The 21,681-nt window shown below is 48.6% G+C and overlaps 1 protein-coding gene across 3 annotated transcripts in view; it reads left to right on the top strand.

The window, feature by feature from the left end:
- thumpd3 (THUMP domain containing 3) overlaps window positions 1-20,200 on the top strand; it is a 49,240-nt gene extending 29,040 nt beyond the window's left edge. Inside the window, exons 6-10 of one of the 3 annotated variants that reach the window (XM_072472091.1) lie at window positions 1,964-2,033; window positions 5,709-5,824; window positions 12,938-13,045; window positions 15,744-15,867; window positions 17,535-20,200. In XM_072472091.1, the coding sequence (XP_072328192.1) occupies window positions 1,964-2,033; window positions 5,709-5,824; window positions 12,938-13,045; window positions 15,744-15,867; window positions 17,535-17,717 (601 nt within the window). In that variant the 3' untranslated portion in view covers window positions 17,718-20,200. The remainder of the gene's footprint in view (window positions 1-1,963; window positions 2,034-5,708; window positions 5,825-12,937; window positions 13,046-15,743; window positions 15,868-17,534) is intronic. The other 2 variants (XM_072472092.1, XM_072472093.1) reach the window with 2 other exon arrangements.
- Window positions 20,201-21,681: the final 1,481 nt, after the last annotated feature.

The raw sequence follows: 21,681 nt of genomic DNA, 5'->3' as shown, positions 1-21,681 counted from the left end.
TGTTAACATCGAACCCCCCCCCCCCCCCCCCCCCCCCCCCCAAGAAACCCCTGACAAAAACATCCCCCAACATCCATCCCTCCACCCCCTCTTGCCTGCCTCGTAGGCCCATTGAAGCCTGCTATCCAGGCTCCAACGTCCGCAGTCCTCCTCTCACCTCACCCCGGTTCACGAACTGACTTTAGTAAGCTAGCGCGGGTGGCTCCCCCTGCCAAGACCTCTCGCCCCCTTCCACCCAGTCCCAGAGAAAGAAACACCAAAACAAACCCAACAATCCAACCCCTACAATTCACTAACATAACATTTAACCGTCGCAACACAGAACGCCATTAACTTGAACTCTGTAACAATGCAAAGAGAAGTAAATTTCAATACAAATCAGTAAAAAGAAAGTTGTAATAATTGTACGTTTTCCAGCCACTCAAACACAGTCCACAGTCTCTCTTCCAGTTCCGCTCTTCACGTCTGCCCCAAGCCTTCTGCCCTCACGAACGCCTCAGCCGCCTCCGCTGTCTCAAAATGAAAGTCTTTGGCGTTATATGTTACTCTCAACTTCGCCGGGTACACCACACCAAATCACACCCCCTTCTTGTACAAAGCCGCCTTCACTCGCTCAAACGCCGCTCGTCTTTTTGCCAACTCCACCGTCAAGTCCTGGTAGATCCGAACCGCAGTACCATCCCACAGCACCTCACGCTCCTGCTTCGCCCAGCTTAATACCTTCTCCTTCATGCAAAACTTATGGAAGCAGATAATTACTGCCCTTGGCGGCTCGTTCACTTTGGGCTTCGGCCTTAATGACCGATGAGCTCGGTCTAGCTTGTACAGGGTGGGGCTCTCACCCTCCCCCATCAGCTCCGCCAACCTCTCAGCGAAGTATTGCGTTGGCCTTGGGCCCTCTGTCCCTTCGGGCAAGCCCACAATTCTCAAATTGTGCCGCCTTGAGCGGTTTTCCAAGTCTTCCAGCTTTGTTCAGAGTCCTGTGTTAACCTTCACCACCCTCCGCAGCTCGTCCCCCATCGAGGTGACCTGGTCGCTGTGTCGTGTCACGGCCTCCTCCACCTCCTTCATCTTCTCGCCCTGCTCTCTCACCTCGGTGGATGACTTTGCCACCTCCACCCTCATCGGGCCGATCGCCTCCTCCACCAATTACCTCAACACGACCGCCGTCTCTTTCCTCAAGGCCTCCATGTGCCTCATAAACTGTTTTTCCAGCTTCACCGCCATCACCTCGGTCATCTTCACCTCTGTCTGTCAGACCTAAATCCTACATCAAATTGCAAAACTACAGACAGACCTGGACCCTCCCATGCATTACATCACCTATCGCACTATGTCCCATGACCTGCTTAGCTAGGACTAAACACCACTCACCCATAAATTACACTCCAGGGAATCTCCAGCAATAAAAACATGAAACCATTAGCCCTTTATCTCTAACCAAGTTAGCGGTTGGAATCAATTACCTTTTACTACTTCTTAATTACAGCTTTAGCAGGCATACTGCCTGTATGCATTTTAAACTGGTTTTTAATAACATTACTGCACCAGAATATAAAATATAATGTCTAATATAGATAGATGTTTACAGCATGGAAGCAGGCTCTTTGGCCCAGCTTGTCCATGTTGCCCAGTTTCTATCACTATGCTAGTCCCACTTGTCCACATTTGGCTCATATCTCTCTATGCCATATCTATATTGATCACAGTACATAATCATGGATTTAAACATTAACTCACAGGTCTAATCTTATGCTGCAGGTAAATGTAAGAGTGAGTAGAAAGATAGAAGATTGGAGCGGGAGCAGGCCATGCAGCCATTGTAGCCTGCTCCGATATTCAACATGATCATGGCTGATCAGCACCAGACTCCAGTGCGCACCCCATACCACTTGACACCTTTAGAGTCTAGAGTAATCCCATCTCTGTCATTCGTAATTTGTTTTTAAATTTTGCATCACAGGCTTTGTAATCCTCTGTCAACCGACATCATTGTCGACCCAATGTGTGGAACTGCAGCTATACCGATCGAGGTAAGGAGTTGAGGGGAAAGGTTTAGTGCAGAGCATTGTGGCTCAAGCAATCCATCCAGTATATTATCTCTTGCACTGAATCTCACACCTATACAAATTCCAAGTCAGCTATGGACACTTTCTCGGGTTCAGTGGTATCAATTGTTCAAGGAAGCCAATCCCATGCCCCTCTGTTTTAGAGTTGGCTTGCACTGCCAAATACTTAGGAAATCTTCTACTGACCTGTCTCCCCTCCCCACCCCCCCGGTACTTCTTCCTCTGTCTCTATCTCTCTCCCATTCACTTTTCTCTCTGTCTTCCTTTATTTCCTTCTACATCACTCTTCCTCCCTCCTCCTTGCATTCTCTCCTTCATGTTTGTCCTTCCATATTAGTTGAAGCTGAACTAGCATTTTCATCCCTGAGTTAGATGGTTATGGAAATACTGCCCAACGCTCCAGTGCAGCACTGAGGGAGTGGTGCATTGTTGAGGGTGCTATCTTTCGAATGAAACTCCATCTTCCCTCTCAGGTGGATGTGAAAGATCCCATTGCCACTATTTCAAAGACAAATGGGTAGTTATTCCAACTGTCCTGGTCAATTATCCTGCAATTAACATCAGAAAACTGCTGTACTGAAATTGGTTTCTGCGTTGCCTACATCATGACACGGACTACACATCTCATCTATTACCCTCTGACGCTCAAACCTCTCCTCTTTGTCTAGCCTAGCTTTAAACGAGATCACCTCACCCCTCACCACTGCCTTTAGAGCCTCCCAGACAACCGCCTTCGACACTTCACCGGTGCAGTTGAAACCTACGTATTCCTCGATTACTTTTTCAATTTTGTCACAGAACCCTCGGTCCCCCAACAGTCCCCCATCTAATTTCCACCCTGGTCTCTGTACCACCCCCTTCTTCAGTACTATGTCCACTCATTGCGGAGCATGATCTGATATTGCAATTGCCGAGTACTGTGACCCCTTAACCCCAGCCAGCAGCACCTTCCCCATCACGGAAATGTCGATCCACGAGTATACCTTACGGGCCGCTGAGGAAAACGACTACTCCCGTTCCCTTGGGTGCAGAAACCTCCCAAGAGTCCACTCCTCCCATTTCCACCATTAGCCCAGCCAACGCCTGGGACCTGTCCAACCTTGGCTCCTGCACCAAGTTCCAGTCCCCTCCCCCACTATCAGTTCGTGTGAGCCCAAGTCAGGGATGGCTCCACACACCTTCTTCTCGAATCCCACATCATCCCAATTGGGACCATACATACTTACCAGCACCACTACCCTCCCCTCCAGCACCCCTGTTCCAATCACATATAATAATAATCGCTTTTTGTCACAAGTAGGCTTCAAATGAAGTTACTGTGAAAAGCCCCTAGTTGCCACATTCCGGCGCCTGTTCGGGGAGGCCGGTACAGGAATTGAACCCACTCTGCTGGCCTTGTTCTGCATTATAGGCCAGCTGTTTAACCCACTGTGCTAAACCAGCCCCTGATCTACCCCCCTGATCAGCAACCACCTTCTCCATCTGTAACCGTACCCTTTTGCTGACTACCCCTCAAGACCTTCCATCAAATCCAGAGTGAAATACCTGGCTAACCCAGCCCTTTTTAAGTCTCACCTGGTCCTTCACTCCCAAGTGAGTCTTCTGCAGCATTGCTATATCGACCTTCAAACTTTGAAGACGCGCAAGCACCCTTGACCTCTTGACTGGAACTCCCAACCCCCTTACGTTCCACGTGACTATCCTAACTGGGGGTGTCTCACCCCCCCCCTTATCCACCATCATCATACCACCGGGCCCTGCCCATTAGCCTGACCCGCCCCTGTCCATTATTAACATCAAACCTCCTCCCCCCCACTTCCAGAATCCCCCCACCCACACTCTTCCCCTCAAAAAAATTCCACCCAGTATAGATCCTTCTCTCCACCCCCCATGGAAGCAGGTAATTAATGCTCTTGGCTCAATTACTTTGGATTTTGGCCTTAACAACCGATGAGCTCGGTCCAGTTCATACCGGAAGGGGTCTTCACCTTCCCTCATCAACTCCTCCTTAGCGAAGTACTCTAGCGTTGGCCTCGAACCCTCTGCCTCTTCGGCAAGCCCACAATCCTCAGATTGTGCTGCCTCAAGTGGTTCTCCAAGTCCTCCAGCTTTACTCGGAACTCTCTGTTGACCTCCACCACCCTCCGCAGCATCGAGGTGAGCTGGTCGCTGTGCTGCGATACGGCCTCCTCCACTTCCTTCAGTTTTTCACCTTGTTCCTAGATCATTATTCTGGGTCTCTGGATTACTAGTCCAGCGACAATACCGCCATGCCACCGCCTCCCCTTGCAGAGTGGTCTGGCCTTGACTATCCAAGCACCTCCTACATTGAATCCCATACACCAAGCTGTGACTGAGCACACATTCGGAGCTCTGTTGCTGCATCACCATATAATTTTGTTGCCCAGCATCACGTATCGTCGCATAATGCTTTATTTATTCGTACTTGTCTTCAAAACCCACCTAGACAGGCCTTGCATCCCACCAGTGGTGCACTGAGCTGTACAGACCATGATGATGCCCATGATCTGTCGGAAGTTAGCTAGTCTCGGATGAGGATGATAGTAGGTACATTAAAGTTAACCTACTTGCTATTGGAAGAAAAGAATAGCCAGGGTTCTCACCCAGCCAGTACCCAGACACCTTAGCACTTTGACATGTGGCTAATTGTAGTGTGCTTGGACGGACCAGTGACGTTGGACCTATGATTCCTAAATCTATCTGATTTTTGGGTTTTGCTCAAGTCATTTTTGGGGTTATTGTAGATAAATTAATTGACAGAGATTGATTGTAGTGATTAGTCAGCAATTTCATTATCGTTGTATCATACCAGTCCCACGTTGGTAAAAAGTGAACTAGATCAAGTGTAGTGTGTTTTCCTCTGGCCAAGCCTATGCTTTAGATGAGGCCTGGCTGTGATGTCATCCACAGCTAATTCTGCTGACCCTCACTATCTGGAATCATTTGGAGAATGATCACTGGTTCGGTTAGTGGAAGGTGCCCAGGACCAATGGAATTGTAGCCCAAAAAGAGTTGGCATCTTCCCTAGGCAGAGGGGTAAGAATAAATAAAGTTTTAAACTTTATTTATTCCTTCAGGTAGATTCTCACCTCCATGATCTTCATGTTAAGTCTCCTTTTTATTAGTTTTTCGAGTCATAAACAAAGAGTAAAACCGATCTTGAAATTATATGGCACAGCTTGGGGTGGGGACTGTTCTATTGTGATATAGTGGCAGCACAGCTGTACAATGGGTGGACCAGTTAGGTCTTGTCTGTCAATTTGTATGTACAGTGTGGGCAGTATTGAAAATCAGTCAAAAGTTGAAAGCAGTGGATTTGTAGTAGACTTTCAAATTTATAGTGGTTTTGAAAATCCTCACAATGTGACTTGCCTGAGGTCTAGAAGGAGTCTCTCACACTCTACCTTCCATGCACGCAAGACTAAACACCTTTACTGGTGCTGCCATGGGTCAGAAGGCCTATGGCTACACTGTAGTCAGAAGGTTGTCCAGAGGGTCAAAGGTGCGTATAATTACTTCTTCCTGTATAAAACAAGATAGTACTTTGAAGAAAAGATATTCCTTCTGCACTACACCTTATGTTGTGGACCTCAGTATCTTATTTAAATATTCCTCTAGGGAGCTTTAGAATTCTCACAGTGTTACTTCCTTGGTGGAGATAACAATACACTTGCTGTGAACAGATCCATAAATAACATCAACTCGCTTCAAAAGAAGAGACTGGAAAAGGGAAGGTAAGGATTCATCCTGCTACGGGCACCGATCTGACTTCTGCATTTCTCTAAGTGAATCAGATGTTCATTATAATTGTACAATTTGCAAATGTAACTGGGGTCAGTGGTCAATGCTCAGAAATTGTAATCGTCGGGCAGCACAAGTGGATAGCACCGTGGCTTCACAGCGCCAGGGTCCCAGGTTCGATTCCCCACTGGGTCACTGTCTGTGCGCAGTCTGCATGTTCTCCCCGTGTCTGCGTGGATTTCCTCTGAGTGCTCCGGTTTCCTTCCACAGTCCAAAGACGTGCAGGTTTGGTGGATTGGCCATGATAAATTGCCCTTAGTGACCAAAAAGGTTAGGAGAGGTTATTGGGTTACAGGGATAGGGTGGAAGTGAGGGCTTAAGTGGGCGGTGCAGACTCGATGTGCCGAATGGCCTCCTTCTGCATTGTATGTTCTATGTTCAAAGAGGTTTGTGCTCAGTTGGGATGTCACCTGCTTTATGGCTAAATAAGCTGCTGGCACTCACTTTCCACTCACACATGAAGATTGACACAGGAAGAGTGTCTGGGTGTATGCCACGCGTCAGGGTCTTCAGGAGAACTGGGTGCTCGGGTCAGTTCTTTTCCCGTTTGCAACTTGGATTTTTGTATCAAAAGACGAGAAAAGGTTCCTGGAAAATTGACAATTGAACATCAAAAGTCAAAACTGAAAATATTTTTCATGAAGGAAAATTTCAGTTATTAATTCATAACACAGGACATCGTGAAGCTTTAAAAGTTTTGGCGAGTATATGTGATAAATTGTAGAAGAATTAGATGGGGTCAAGCTTTTTTTAAAAAATATTTTTATTGAGGTTTTCACAAAATATCAACAACAGAATGAAAAAGGAACCCAATAGAATTAAATACAGAACAAAATAAAACAACCCCCGTGCCCCCCTCCCCCCCCTATACATAAATAATAAATTAACACCCCGAATTAACACATAGCAAATATATACACCCCCTCAGATCCCCCAGTGTAAACAAACAAAAATAAAATAGAACCCCCCCCCCCCCCCCCCCCCCCGGGTTGTTGCTGCTGCTGACCATTGTCTACCGTTCTGCCAGGATGTCCAAGAACGGTTGCCACCGCCTGAAAAACCCTTGCACCGAACCCCTTAAGGCAAATTTCACCCTCTCCAATTTAATAAACCCCGCCATATCGTTGATCCAGGATTCCACTCTTGGGGGGTCTCGCATCCTTCCAATGAAGAAGAGTTCTTCGCCGGGCTACCAGGGACGCAGGCCTCTTTCGCCTCCTGCACTCCCGGCTCCCCTGCAACCCCAAATATTGCGAGTCCCCAGCCGGTTTGACCCTGGATCCTACCACCCTCGACACCATCCTCGCTACGCCCTTCCAAAATTCCCCCCCCCCCCCCGAGAGCCCCCTGTCCTGTACCGTGCGTGGCAGCAGCCGCGGGAATTCCACCACTTGCCGCCTGGCAAAATCCCTTACCTGTAAATACCTAAAGGTGTTCCCCGGGGGGGGAGCCCATACGTCTCCTCCAGCTCACCCAGGCTCGCAAACTTCCCATCCACAAACAGGTCCCCCAACCTTCTTATCCCTGCCCTCTGCCACCCCGAAAACCCTCCATCTATTCACCCTGGGACAAACCGGTGGTTCCCCAGTATTGGAGTCCACACCAAGGCCCCCACTTCCTCCCTGTGCCGCCTCCACTGCCCCCAGATTTTGAGGGTAGCCGCCACCACCGGGCTCGTGGTATACCTCATTGGAGGCAGCGATGCCGTTGCCAGCGCCCCCGTGCTCGTACCCTCACGACGCCATCTCCAGCCTCTTCCATGCAGCCCCCTCCATCACCCACTTGCGCACAATCGCCACATTGGCAGCCCAGTAGTACCCACAGAGGTTGGGCAGTGCCAGTCCCCCCTCCCCATCCCTACTCCGTTCCAGGAACACCCTCGGAGTCCCTCGCGCCCACACAAACCCCGTTATGCTCCTGTTGACCCGCCTAAAGAAGGCCTTCGGGATAAGAATGGGGAGGCACTGAAACAGGAACAAAAACCTTGGGAGCACCGTCATCTTAATTGACTGCACCCTACCCGCTAGGGACAGCAGCAACGCATCCCACCTCTTAAACTCCTCCTCCATTTGCTCCACTAGCCTCATGAAATTAAGCCTATGCAGGGCACCCCAGCTCCTTGCCACCTGGACCCCCAAATACCTGAAGCTCCTCTCCGCCCTTTTTAGTGGGAGCTCGCCAATCCCCCTCTCCTGGTCCCCTGGGTGAACCACGAACAACTCTCTCTTCCCCATGTTGAGCTTGTACCCTGAGAAATCCCCAAACTCCCTGAGGATCCTCATTACCTCCGGCATTCCCCCCACCGGGTCCTCCACATATAGCAGCAAGTCGTCCGCATAGAGCGACACCCTATGCTCCTCCCCACCCCGCACCAACCCCCTCCAGTTCCTCGACTTCCTCAGTGCCAAAGCCAGGGATTCAATCACCAGTGCGAAGAGCAGGGGGGACAGGCGACACCCCTGCCTCGTCCCTCGATGCAACCGAAAGTACACCGACCTCCTCTTGTTCGTGGCCACACTCGCCATCGGGACCTCGTTCAACAGCCTAACCCACCTGACAAATCCCTCCTCAAACCCGAACCTCTTCAGCACCTCCCACAAGTACCCCCACTCTACCCTATCGAAGGCCTTCTCAACGTCCATCGCCACCACTATCTCCACCTCCCCCTCCCTCGCCGGCATCATAACGTTCAGGAGCCTCCGCACATTCGCGTTCAACTGCCTCCCCTTCACGAACCCCGTCTGGTCATCGTGGATGACCTGCGGCACCCAATCCTAAATTCTCGTGGCTAAGACCTTCACCAGCACCTTGGCATCTACATTTAACAACAAAATTGGCCTGTAAGACTCACACTCACACTGCAGGGGATCCTTGTCCCGCTTCAGGATCAAAGAGATCAGTGCCCGGGACATCGTCAGGGGCAAAGCCCCCCCCCCCCCCTCCCTTGCCTCATTGAAGGTCCTAACTAGCACGGGCCCAACAGGTCCACATTTTTTGTAGAATTCGACCGGGAAACTGTCCGGCCCCGATGCCTTCCCCGCCTGCATGCTCCCTATCCCTTTGGCCAGCTCCTCCAGCCCAATCGGGGGCCCTAATCCCGCCACCAGTCCCTCCTCCACCTTCGGAAACCTCAATTGATCCAGAAAGCGGCCCATCTCTCCCTCCTCCAGTGGGGGCTCGGACCGATACAGTTCCTCATAAAAGTCCCTGAAGACCCCATTGATGCCAACACCACTCTGCACCACACTCCCTCCCCTAACCTTAACTCCCCCGATCTCCCCAGCTGCATCCCGCTTCCGAAGCTGATGCGCCAGCATCCGACTTGCCTTTTCCCCATACTCATAAATCGCCCCCTGGGCCTTCCTCCACTGTGCCTCCGCCTTCCTGGTGGTCAACAGGTCGAATTCGGCCTGGAGGCTATGCCTCCCCCTCAACAGTCCCTCCTCAGGCACCTCCGCATGCCTCCTGTCTACCCTCACCATCTCCCCCACCAGCCTCTCCCTCTGCTCTCTCCTCTCCTTGTGGGCCCTAATGGAGATCAGCTCTCCCCTAACCACTGCCTTCAGCGCCTCCCAGACCATCCCCACTCGGACCTCCCCGTTATCGTTGGCCTCCAGGTATCTCTCTTTGGTTCCTCGGAGCAGCTCACTCACCTCCTCGTCCGCCAACAGCCCCACTTCCAAGCGCCACAACGGGCGCTTGTCCCTCTCCTCCCCCAGCTCTACGTCTACCCAATGCGGGGCGTGATCCGAAATGGCTATCGTCGAGTACTCGGTATCCTCTACTCTCGCTATCAGCGCCCTACTCATAATAAAAAAGTAGATCCGGGAATAAGCCTTATGAACATGCGAGAAGAATGCAAATTCCCTAGCCCCCGACCTTGCAAATCTCCAAGGGTCCACCCCTCCCATCTGGTCCATAAACCCCCTCAGCACTTTAGCCGCCGCCGGCTTCCTACCCGTCCTAGACCTGGAACGATCCAGTGCCAGATCCAACACCGTGTTAAAGCCCCGTTCCCCCCCATTATCAGGCCCCCCACTTCCAAATCCGGGATCCGACCCAGCATGCACTGCATAAAACCCGCATCGTCCCAGTTCGGGGCGTACACGTTGACCAGCACCACCCTCTCCCCTTGCAACTTACCATTACATACCTGCCGCTATTGCCTGTCACAATGCTCGACGCCTCGAACGACACCCTCTATCCCACCAGGATCGCCACCCCCCGATTTTTGGCATCCAGCCCCGAATGAAACACCTGACCTACCCACCCCTTCCTCAATCTTACCTGGTCTGCCACCTTCAGGTGTGTCTCCTGGAGCATGACCACATCCGCCTTCAGCCCCTTCAGGTGCGCGAACACCCGGGCCCACTTAACCGGCCCGTTCAGTCCCCCTACATTCCAGGTTATCAGCCGGATCAGGGGGCTACCCTCCCCCGCCGACTAGCCGTAACCCCTCCTCGGCCAGCCACGCGCCAGCACCCCACGCCCGGCCCGTTCCCCACGGCGGCAACACCCTGTCCCAGCCCCCTCTACTCGCTCCAGCTCCCCCTTGACCATACCAGCAGCAACCCGGTTCTCCCCCCACCCCCCCAGCTAGGACCCCTCTTAGCTGCTTTGCTCCCCCCATTGCATTCCCGCAAGTCTGCTGACCCCGGCCACTCCCGCCTCTCCTTCGACTCCTCCCATTGTGGGACATACCCTCCTCCTCCATTACCCGTCAGCAGGCTCTCCACCTCCCCCTTCCATCCCAAGCGCGGGAAACAACCCTCACTACTCCGCCCCGGCCCCGCCCCCTCCAGCCTTCAGCACAGGAAAAAGCCCGCGCTTTCCACCTGCTCGACCCCGCCACCTCTGGCGCAGCTCCTTTTACAGGCCCAGTCCCCTCACCCCCGACTCGGGCCTCCCCCTCCCCCGCAGGGCCCCATTCCTCCTACCGGCCATCCACCCCTACTCCACTTACTTACCCCCTCCAAGAGCCCACCCGACAGACCCAACCAAAACAGTGCCCAACCCACCCTAACCACCCACACCGAACCAAAAAGAAACAAAAGCAAAGAACAACCCTCAAAATGTAACACACCAACAGCACTCCCCGACCACCCATCCCGACCCTCAGTTTGTGTCCAGCTTCTCGGCCTGAACAAAGGCCCAAGCCTCCTCCGGGGACTCAAAATAATGGCGCCGGTCCTTGTAGGTGACCCACAGTCGGGCCGGCTGCAGCATGCCAAACTTCACCCCCTTCCTGTGCAGCACCGCCTTCGCCCGGTTGTACCCGGCCCCCTTCTTTGCCACCTCAGCACTCCAGTCCTGATATATTCGAACCTCCGCGTTCTCCCACCTGCTGCTCCTCCCTTTCTTGGCCCACCTGAGTACGCACTCCCGATGAGCGAACCGATGAAACCGCACATAGCACCACGCGCGGCGGCTCGTTTGCCGTGGGCCTCCTCACCAGCACTCTATGGGCCCCTTCCAGCTCCAGGGGCCCCTGGAAGGACCCCGCTCCCATCAGCGAGTTGAACATGGTGACCACATAGGCCCCCACGTCCGAATACTCCAGCCCCTCTGGGAGGCCCAGAATCCGCAAATTCTTCCGCCTCGACCGATTCTCCATCTCCTCGAACCGTTCCTGCCATTTCTTGTGGAGCACCTCGTGCGCCTCCACCTTTACCGCAAGGCCTAAGATCTCGTCCTCGTTGTTGGAGATCTTTTGTCGGACCTCGCGGATCGCCACCCCCTGGGTTGTCTGGGTCTCCAGCAGCTTGTCGATAGAAGCCTTCATCAGCTCCAGCAGGTCCGCTTTGAGCTCCCTGAAGCAGCGCTGGATAACCTCCTGCAGCTCTTGCGCCCACTGCATCCACGCTGCCTGGTCCCCGCCCGCCGTCATCTTGCTCCTCTTCCCTCGCACTTTCTTTGGGTTCACCACCACTTTTTTAGTCGTCCCGCTCCTGGTCCAAGCCATACACTGTCAGAGGAATATTACAATCTTCTTCCCACACCGGGAAATGTCAGAAAAATGCCGTTGGGGGCCCTGAAAAGAGCCCAAAAGTCCGTTCCAAGCGGGAGCTGCCGAACGTGCGACTTAGCTCTGCATAGCCGCAACCGGAAGTCAGATGGGATCAAGCTTGATTAAAGAATATCTATTGTGCTGTAGTATTTTACCATCTGAGTATTTTGACATTGTTCAACTAAAACAATTATTTCATCCACATTTTGAGATTTGGACTCGATGCCAAACACCAGAGTAAGACAATTTTGTTGAGGAATAACCTTATTGGCAAAAAGGACAGTCGCTAATTTAGAATGCAAGCTAACAACATTAAATGGACAAAAATTATTAATACTTAACATTCATTAGTGGAAGCATGGTGCGAAGTTCAACACGTGTCGGACTGTTTTTCTGTGATCTGGAGATGCTGGCGTTGGACTGGGGTGAGCACAGTAAGAAATTTTACAACACCAGGTTAAAGTCCAACAAGACATCAAAACAAACCTGTTGGACTTTAACCTGGTGTTCTAAAACATCTTACTGTTTTTCTGTGGACTAGGGACCTCTGGGTCTTCTCTTCTTCTCGATTCCCTGAACTTGGTCTCTTGACTCGTGACATCTTTCAATATTTTAATTTAATCAACTTAACTTTCACATATATACAAGTTCCTTTGTAGCTTAAAGACCCCCAACTCTAATTTCCCAGTCTACCTTAACTGCTAAATCCTCTAGTTCACCTTAACTGCTGGAGCTGCACATTGTACATCTGGCTACTATTGAGACTCTGTTAGTATCTGTGCGTGCGTGTGCGTGTGTGTGCGAATGCGACACCAATATAGACTAAACTAACTCTTTCATCCGATAAGGACCAATAAGTTAAGTTCCTAGCTTCGCCCTAATAATCTGGTGTTTGGTCTGTTGTCCTTGAGCCAATCAGCTTAATGAGACATACAAGTGAGAGTGGGGGCAGGTGTAAGAAAAGCACCTTGTTGAAGTGGGGACCACGCTGTGACCTCAGTTAACATCCATTCCTATATTGAATTGTGTTTCATTGCAGAATTACCTGGGGCTTGCCGTTGGATGTTATCCAGTGGGATATTTGTAACCTGCCTCTAAAAACCAGCTCTGTAGATGTGGTCATATCTGACATGCCTTTTGGAAAGAGGTACGACACTAACTGTGAAATTAATTTAATAATCACCAGAAACAAAACAACTGATCATTCATCAGTTTATGGGATATTCTGGCGTGCAAAAATGGTCACCCCCATGTGCTTACGTAATAACAGTCATTCCAGTTCAAAGCAATTCATGGCGAAATGCTGTGCCACATTTCATAAAAGTGATAAGATGCTATACTGTGGGGTTGTCTGATTCTGGTCTTCTGTGTATTCCTCCTGTCACTGATGACAGAACATTCACTTGCTCCCTCCCAAAACCCCTCCATCTGTCCACCTTTAAGAATTACTCAAAACTCTTGGCCATAAAGTTATCATCCACACTTTCTAAGTTCTCCAATTCTCAGCATACAGGTTGAGTATCACTTATCCGAAATATCACTTTTTTTGGAGCGCCAACAAAATGTCACGAGTGCAGCTGATTGCAATTGATTTTGGAGTCCATTGGTGAATATGCCACCCCAGGAATACTCTAGACTGCTAGTAGGTTCAGGGAAACATCTGTGTTCCACCTCACTCTTGAACTGTAGCACTGAAATAAGTACTAACATTATAATGTATTAAATATCAATGGTACACTATGCAGTGAAAATCTAGATTTGAAAGGTCCCATGCCATGAGATTATTACCCAAATTAGGTGTGTTGTTCCTAGGTAATCTGCCCACAGATCCAATAGGATCAGAGGTGGAAGGTTAAAGCCCGAGATCACTTCTGAATGAGGCTGTCTCATTTCTATAATTTTGAGAAACACCCATGCGATAAGAAATCCTCAGTGAGGCTACTATGCTCCTGAAAAATCCCACGGTTTTGGAAGTGGTGGCGAACATTATGGTGTCCCTGGAAATAAAGAACTAGCATTTGTTGTTTATTTATGGGCATAACAGGAGGCCAGCAGCCATTGCCATCCCTAGTTGTGAAGAGACAGTGATGGTGGATTGACTTCTTGAGCAGCTGCAGTCCATGTGCAGAAGATGATAGCTGCACCCATTGCACCTTCCAGACCCTATTGGTTCTCCAATGGAAGAGACTTGTACCTTACACTGCCTCTGACGTAAAGTCTCGGGAGCCACAGCAAACTGGGTTCTGGTTGCTGAGGAGGAGGGAGAAAAGCTAAAGAAAGACATGTATTTATAGAGCAACTTTCATGACCATCGGACATCTCAAAGCACTTAACAGCTAATGAAATACTTTGATGTATAATCACTGTTGTAATGTAGAAATGCAGCAGCTAATTTGCATACGGCAAGCTCCCAAAAGCAGAAATGTGGTAATGGTCAGATAATCTGTGTTTGTGATGTTGATTTAGGGATAACTATTGGCCAGGACACCAGGAAAAACTTCTCTGCAATTTTTGGAACTAGTGCCTTAGAATCTTTCCCGTCGATCTCAGGGGGTAGATGGGACCTCAGTTTAACATCTTATGAGACAGGGCATATCCAACAGTGCAGCACTCATTCAATATTGCACTGATATGTCTGCCTTGATTTTTCTGCTCCCCTGGAAAGGGACTTGAACCCAGAACCTTTCAACTCCGAGATGAGCATGCTACCAACTGAACCATGGCTGACGCACAGAAAAATATTCACTGTTGCTGGTACTGGCTTCAGTCAGTGAGTACCTACCCTGACAAAGCAGGCACAGTGGTGATCCAGAGCTTGACTCTGAATTCTATCATTGAATCCCCATAGAATCCTGGAGTCCCGACAGTGCAGAAGGAGGCCATTCAGCCCATCGTGTCTGCACTGACTCTCCGAAAGAGCACTCCACCAAGGACCACTTCCCCGCCCTATCCCCATAACCCTACTTAACCTTTAGACACTAAGGGACAATTTTAGCATGGCCAATCCACCTAACCTGCACATCTTTGGACTGAGAGGAAACCGGAGCATCCAGAAGAATCCAGAGGACACAGACATGGGGAGAAAGTGCAAACTCCCCACAGTCACCCAAGGTTGATATTGAACCCGGATCCCTGGCACTATGATGCATCAGTGCTAACCACTATGCCACTGTGAGTGTCACACTCAGAAATTTTACAGGTCCTGTTTCTGTTAACCATGTTTATTCATGGCCCATGTCATTTAATTATAGCCACTGGCCCCTGCACACCCGTTGAGTAGGAGATGGAACTGGTTACATCTGGCGACACCGGGGACCCTGGTTTGATCCCAGCCCTGGGTCACAGTCCATGTGGAGTTTGCACATTCTCACCGTGTTTGCTTGGGTCTCACCCCCTCAACCGAAAGATGTGTTGGGTAGGTAGATTGGCCACGCTATATTGCCCCTTAATTGGAAAAAAATTAATTGGGTACTCTAAATTTATAAAAAGAAATTGATTCTCAGCATGGCACATACATCTACAAGGGGTCAGCTCATACCATCCTTTCACTTCCAGGACCAAATCTAGTCCGTACTGATGTAATCTTCTGGGTCTCTGCTCGGTGACTCAGTCATCTCATATTAAGTTTACAGAGCAACCATCCCCCCCCACTTGAAGGTGTCTGATTTGTCTCTGTTCCATGTTGAAATGCTGGTCATGGTTTGTACAGAGGTAACCTGTGGTTTAGGGAGAGGAAATGTAGCTGGCGTCTTCCCTCCGGAGTCTTGTCATCTTTGGGGTTGGTTAAAAGAGAACCCTAAAGTTCAGAAAATATTGACTGCTTTCGATATGTTGACTAAAACTAGGATGGGCTCGAGGAGAAAAAATTGGGACCTGTATCCAGCCTGTCTGAAGGAAATGGGGCGCATTTGCAGACCAGAGACTGGCAGAGCAGCCCTCCTAACTCAGGACAAGAAATGCTTTATAAAGGTAAGACGGTGGCTGTATTCCTGTGATTATCCTGTCAAACTAGAACATGGAGCCCCAATTGAAATTGTGCGAGATGTTAATGTATCGAGTTTCACAGGGGAATTTGGTTGCAGCCTGCTAAGTGAAGACCTTGTATCAATCAAAGGGAAGACCTTGTATCAATCAAAGGTTGCTCGTTGCAGTGATATCCTGACATCGGTTTGAGAAGTCTATAGTATATTGGGGCAGTTTTGTTATTTAATCACAGAACATTGGGAGACTGATCGAGATGACTCTTTACCTACTTCATGTCAAGCCTTTGTAGCCGGCAGATGAGAGGTTTTCATTACATCAGTACGGACTAGATTTGGTCCTGGAAGTGAAAGGACGGTATGCGCTGACCCCTTGTAGACGTATGTGCCATGCTGAGAATCAATTTCTTTTTATAAATTTAGAGTACCCAATTAATTTTTTTCCAATTAAGGGGCAATATAGCGTGGCCAATCTACCTACCCAACACATCTTTCGGTTGAGGGAGTGAGACCCAAGCAAACACAGGGAGAATGTGCAAACTCCACACGGACTGTGACCCAGAGCTGGGATCAAACCAGGGTCCCCGGTGTCGCCAGGCAGCAGTGCTAACCACTGCACCACTTTGCCACCCCCTCCATACTGAGAATCGAATTCTGAAATCTACTTCGCTTAATCTTCTGGGTCTCTGCTCGGTGACTCAGTCATCTCATATTAAGTTTACGGAGCAACCATCCCCCCCCCCCCCTAAAAAAAACTACACAACCCACCATTTCCCTGGCTGTGTCCAGACTGGTCATATGAGGGGCAGATCCAGCCAAATGCATCTCATGATGCCATCCTAACCCATGACAGATTTTACAAGCAGGTGGTCCATTTTTCCATTTCCCCTGAACAGTGCCTGTGTTAACATGGCAGCTGTGAGAAGGTGGCACCCTCCTATGTTCAGATTGTATAGACTATAGGCTGATGACAAACCTGCTACCAATTTTTGCTGCTCTTCCCAGCATTATGGGAGTTTAAGATCTAAATTAGTGGGCAAACGATAGGGAGCGTGAACCTATTGCTTATCAATGCTGCAGCATTGAAGCAGCACCCTGCCTGTCTATACCAATGGTGATTATTACTGTGGTAACACTTTAATATAATCCATTAGATGGACTGCTTAGTATACGACCTTTTAAGTAGCTGATGCTTACATGGCACACATGCATAATTTCAGCAAAGGTAGTGATACAAGTACGCCATGGCATTAGTGTCTCCTGTTTCAGCTTTTGATCATCATAAAAATTTCTGTTTGTGTGCGCCTGTGCACATCTGTGCGCCTGTGCACATCTGCGCGCCTGTGAGCATCTGCGTGCCTGTGAGCATCTGCGCGTCTATACCTGTGAATGTCTACATGTGTGTCTATGAATGTGCATGTGTCTGTACGTGTGTCAGTGTGTGCCTGTGTCTGTCTCTTTGCATGTCTGCCATGTGCGCACGTATGTGTGGCCAGTAACGAGTCAGTACCACTCCGTGCTGAGCCAGGGCCACAAGTTGTTCTGGTCCTAAACAAGTTTTTTGTGGACATAATTTTTTGTGAGCCCAAACAATCAGGGTCTGAAACCTTTCTGAAGACCGAGAATGTAAAACCCATGTTCATTTTCTTACTGTAGGCCATGTCCAGAATGGGTCACCTCTGGAAGAAGTCTCACACCGTCTGGGTGAATGTTGGTGGGCTCCACGCTGCTGTATACCTGCTGAAACGCACTGGTCTTTCCTTTGACAAGTTACTTAAGACACCTCAAGAATCTGCTGATCGTCCGGAGATACCCTGTGAAGCGGCGACAGAAGAGTAGGAGGAGCTGGGAGTGTACACTCACAGTGGAAAATATTCTGTGTGGGATAAATGTGTCATTTTGGAAAAGAGGGAAAGGGACAGACTGTTGCTGTCCTAGTGGTAAGGAAATATGTGTCCTCTCTTGCCAGTTGATGTTGGATGCCATTTTCAGCCTTTCTGCGCCTCACCTTGGCAGAACAATACAGGGTGATGGTGCACAGCATTACAAGAACAAACACTTTGGTAATTCAGAGGAGAACAAGGTAATACAGTTTGAAGAAATTGTAAGCTCAGTAACACTGGATGTGACCATTTACCTTCAGGAAACAGGTGAGAATGTCCCCATCTTCAGTCACAGATACAATGTTGAACTTTGATCAACATTTCCCAAGTTGGTTGTTAATATTGGTAAGACGCACAGAACTAAGTAAAAAATGGAACGCAAACAATGGGCAAAATCTTTCCTTCAAATGAGCCAAAGCTAACTGACTAGAAACATTTTGCATTTCAGTTTAAGAATTTCCTATTCTGCCATGTTTAAAATTTATATTGAAATCTTGACTGGAATTCACTGGCCATTGGGATTCTCTGTTCCTGCCGGCAGCACACTCCTTCCCGCAGGTTTTCCAGCAGCATGGGATGTCTTCATTGGGAATTCCCACTGACAAGTGTTGGGAGAAGAGAATCCCGCCGCCAACGAAAGGTGCGCCACTGAGAAACACACGGCTGGTGGAGCAGAGAACCCAGCCCCTTGTTGAAAGGTATCAGCCAGTGTCAAACATTTCATTTTTGGGGGGCTGTCGTATTATAAACAAAGGAACATAGAAGCATAAGAATTAGGAGCAGAAGTAGGCAATTCAGCCCTTTGAGCCTGCTCTGCCATTCAATCTGATCATGGCTGATGTCCATGATTAGATTGAATTCATCTCCCCATCTGTTTAACTGTTTTATTATCAAAAATATATCTATCTCTTTCTTGAAACCATTTAATGACTACGATTCCATCGCACTATGGGGCAGCGAGTTCCACAAATTCACCACTCTATGCGAGAGGTAGTTCCTCCTCATCTCAGTTCTAAATCTACCTCCTCTCAACCGATATCCGTGACCTCTCGTTCTAGATTGCACCACAAGGGGGAACATTTGATCTACGTTTACTTTATCAATCCCATTTAGTATTTTATACACCTCGGTCAGATCCCCTCTCCTCCTTCTAAACACCAGTGAGTATAAGCCCAAACTTTTTAATCTCTACTCATGTGGCAGCCCTTGCATCCCCGGAATCAATCTGGTGAACCTCCTTTGAATTGCCCCAATGCCACCACATCCTTCCTCAAATAAGGAGACCAAAGCTGTTCACAATACGCCAGATGTGGTCTCACTAACACCCCATACAATTGCAACAACCCTTCTCTACTTTTATACTCCAGTCCTTTTGCAATAAACGCTAACATTCCACTTGCCTTTTTAATGACATGCATAAAGAAGGTGGAATGTAAATGTTTAATATCCTCCTTTTCGAAAAGGTTAACCTTCCTCTTTGACGGTTGAATTTTTCACCCATATTAATTTCCCTCATCACACCACTTCCGTCGTCCACTCTAAAGTCTTAGGCTCAATACCTCGGTTTCTGAATGCTTTACCCTGTTAGGTAAATGCCACATGTGAACCAGAAATATTCCCAGTGGTGTTCCGACAATTTCCCTCATCATCTCTTAATTAAGTAGGTGGTGGGAAAAGAAGAGTCGGAATTTCCACTCCTCATCAGAGCAGATGTGGGACTATTGGCTGATATTTCCTCATGGTTAAATATTCGAGGCTTACGATCACGGGGGAAGAATGATCCTTCAAACTGCTGGATGTCTGAGCTACATTTGGCTCTTGCTCCATCATCAAGTCGCTAGTATTGAGAGAAACTCTTACAACAGACCCTGGTGTTATATTCATATTCCTGCTTTTATCTGAAGTCTTAATCACATCAATATGAAAAGAGAATCTTGAGTGCTCTGTACAGTGAACCGCTGCAGAAACTGCTGATGTAACCTTGTCTTCATTTTGAGGCACTCCCTGCAGCCTGCTACATAATGTGATGGGTGGGCAGTGTGTGCTTGTCTTCAGTCTGAAGATTACCTGCAGGCTGATCTAATTGCCCTTCTCACACCTGTAACAGGGCCAAAATATATTTAGTAGAAATACTCTGGTCTGGTGGCATCTGTGGAAAGAGAAACAGCTAATGTTTAAAGTCCAAACTTCTCAGCTTATGTTTCTCTCTACGGGTGCTGTCTTACCCGAGTATTTCCAGCTTTTTCTGTTTTTATTTGGGATTCCCAGCATCAGCAATATTTTGCTTTTATAAACTGGTTACATTAAAGTGAGAATTTGCCCATTGCTGTGATGTACTGAGAGGCGTTGGTGAGAGTGCATCTGAACTCAAATAAATGAGTACATTTTGTCTTATTTGAAAATTACTATTTAAATTTTACAATAAAGGTTTGGATTGATTCCATGGTTTCTGACCAGTTTATTCAGAGGATCTGTCCCTAACAATAATCCTCAGTTGGAATTCAACATCAAATTTAGAAAAGTAAGACAAATTAACAAGGAGGTGAATGTCTTGTCCGAGTTGTGGATTGGAGAGGGAGTTGGGCAAGTACCTGCAGATAAACGTAAAAGAGAGGATAAAGTGGTACAATAACTTCCCACTTAATGTTGCCCCATTTAACATTGTTTTGTTTTAACATCAATAAGTTAATGGAGCTTGTAATCTCACTTTGTTTCAAGAGATTTGTTTTAAAATTGCTTCTTGCTGGTCTGACATGGGGCCATATTACCTGATTGCTGCCATTTTGGAGTGACTTCTTCCATTCCCTGATCCTTTCTTCTGCTGTCTGCCTTTCAGCACCTCCCATTCCCTGACTGACCCTGTTGCTGATTCTTCCGATCGCTAAACCTCCTGCTCCTCAACTCTCTGCTCGCTGCTTTTCTCTCTTCAACCTCTGCTCCCATTGATGGAAGATCCCAATCCAGATCGATCCAAAGCTAGAGCTCTGGGGTTGTGAAATTGCAGGTCCCGATAGTACAGAAATGCCAAACTGGGGCTGTTATAATTGGGTTTTTTTTACGATTAATGCAACAGTGTGTGAAACCAGGAATTAATTATTTACTTACACTCCATATCGGGGTTTCATGTGCATAGATGTTTGAGAGTGGCAGGTCACATTGAGAGAGTAATTAGCAAAGCATATAGGATATCCAGCTTCATAAATAGAGGCATTGAGTACAAAATCAGGAAAGTTATGCTGAACCTTTATAAATCTCTGGTTAGGCCCCAACTAGCGTATTGCATCCAGTTCTCATCACTGCATTTTAGGAAGGATGTGACAGTCCCTGTGAGGGTGCAGAGGAGGTTTACCAGAATGGGCCCAGGAATGAAGGATTTTAGTTAGGAAGGCTAGTTTGTAGAATCTTGGGCAGTTTTTCTTGGAATAAAGGAAATTGAGGGGAGATGAGTGTACAAGATTATAACAGGTAAGATAGGCAAAGAAGAGCTGCTCCCATTAGCTGATAGTACAAAGATATGGTAGCACAGTGGTTAGCATAGTTGCTTCACAGCTCCAGAGTCCTAGGTTCGATTCCCGGATTGGGCCACTCTGTGTGGAGTCTGCATGTTCTCCCCGTGTCTGCCAGGGTTTCCTCCGGCTCCTCTGGTTTCCTTCCACAAGTCCCGAAAGACGCGCTGTTAGGTAATTTGGACATTCTGAATTCTCCCTCTGTGTATCCGAACAGGCGCCGGAATGTGGCGACTAGGGGTTTTCACAGTAACTTCATTGCAGTGATTAGCACAATTGCTTCACAGCTCCAGGGTCCCAGGTTCGATTCCCGGCTTGGGTCACTGTGCGGAGTCTGCACGTTCTCCCCGTGTGTGCGTGGGTTTCCTCCGGGTGCTCCGGTTTCCTCCCACAGTCCAAGGATGTGCAGGTTAG

Source organism: Scyliorhinus torazame, chromosome 13 (assembly GCF_047496885.1).
Source record: "Scyliorhinus torazame isolate Kashiwa2021f chromosome 13, sScyTor2.1, whole genome shotgun sequence".
NCBI lineage: Eukaryota > Metazoa > Chordata > Chondrichthyes > Carcharhiniformes > Scyliorhinidae > Scyliorhinus > Scyliorhinus torazame.
This window is presented reverse-complemented; position numbering and strand designations above follow the sequence as displayed.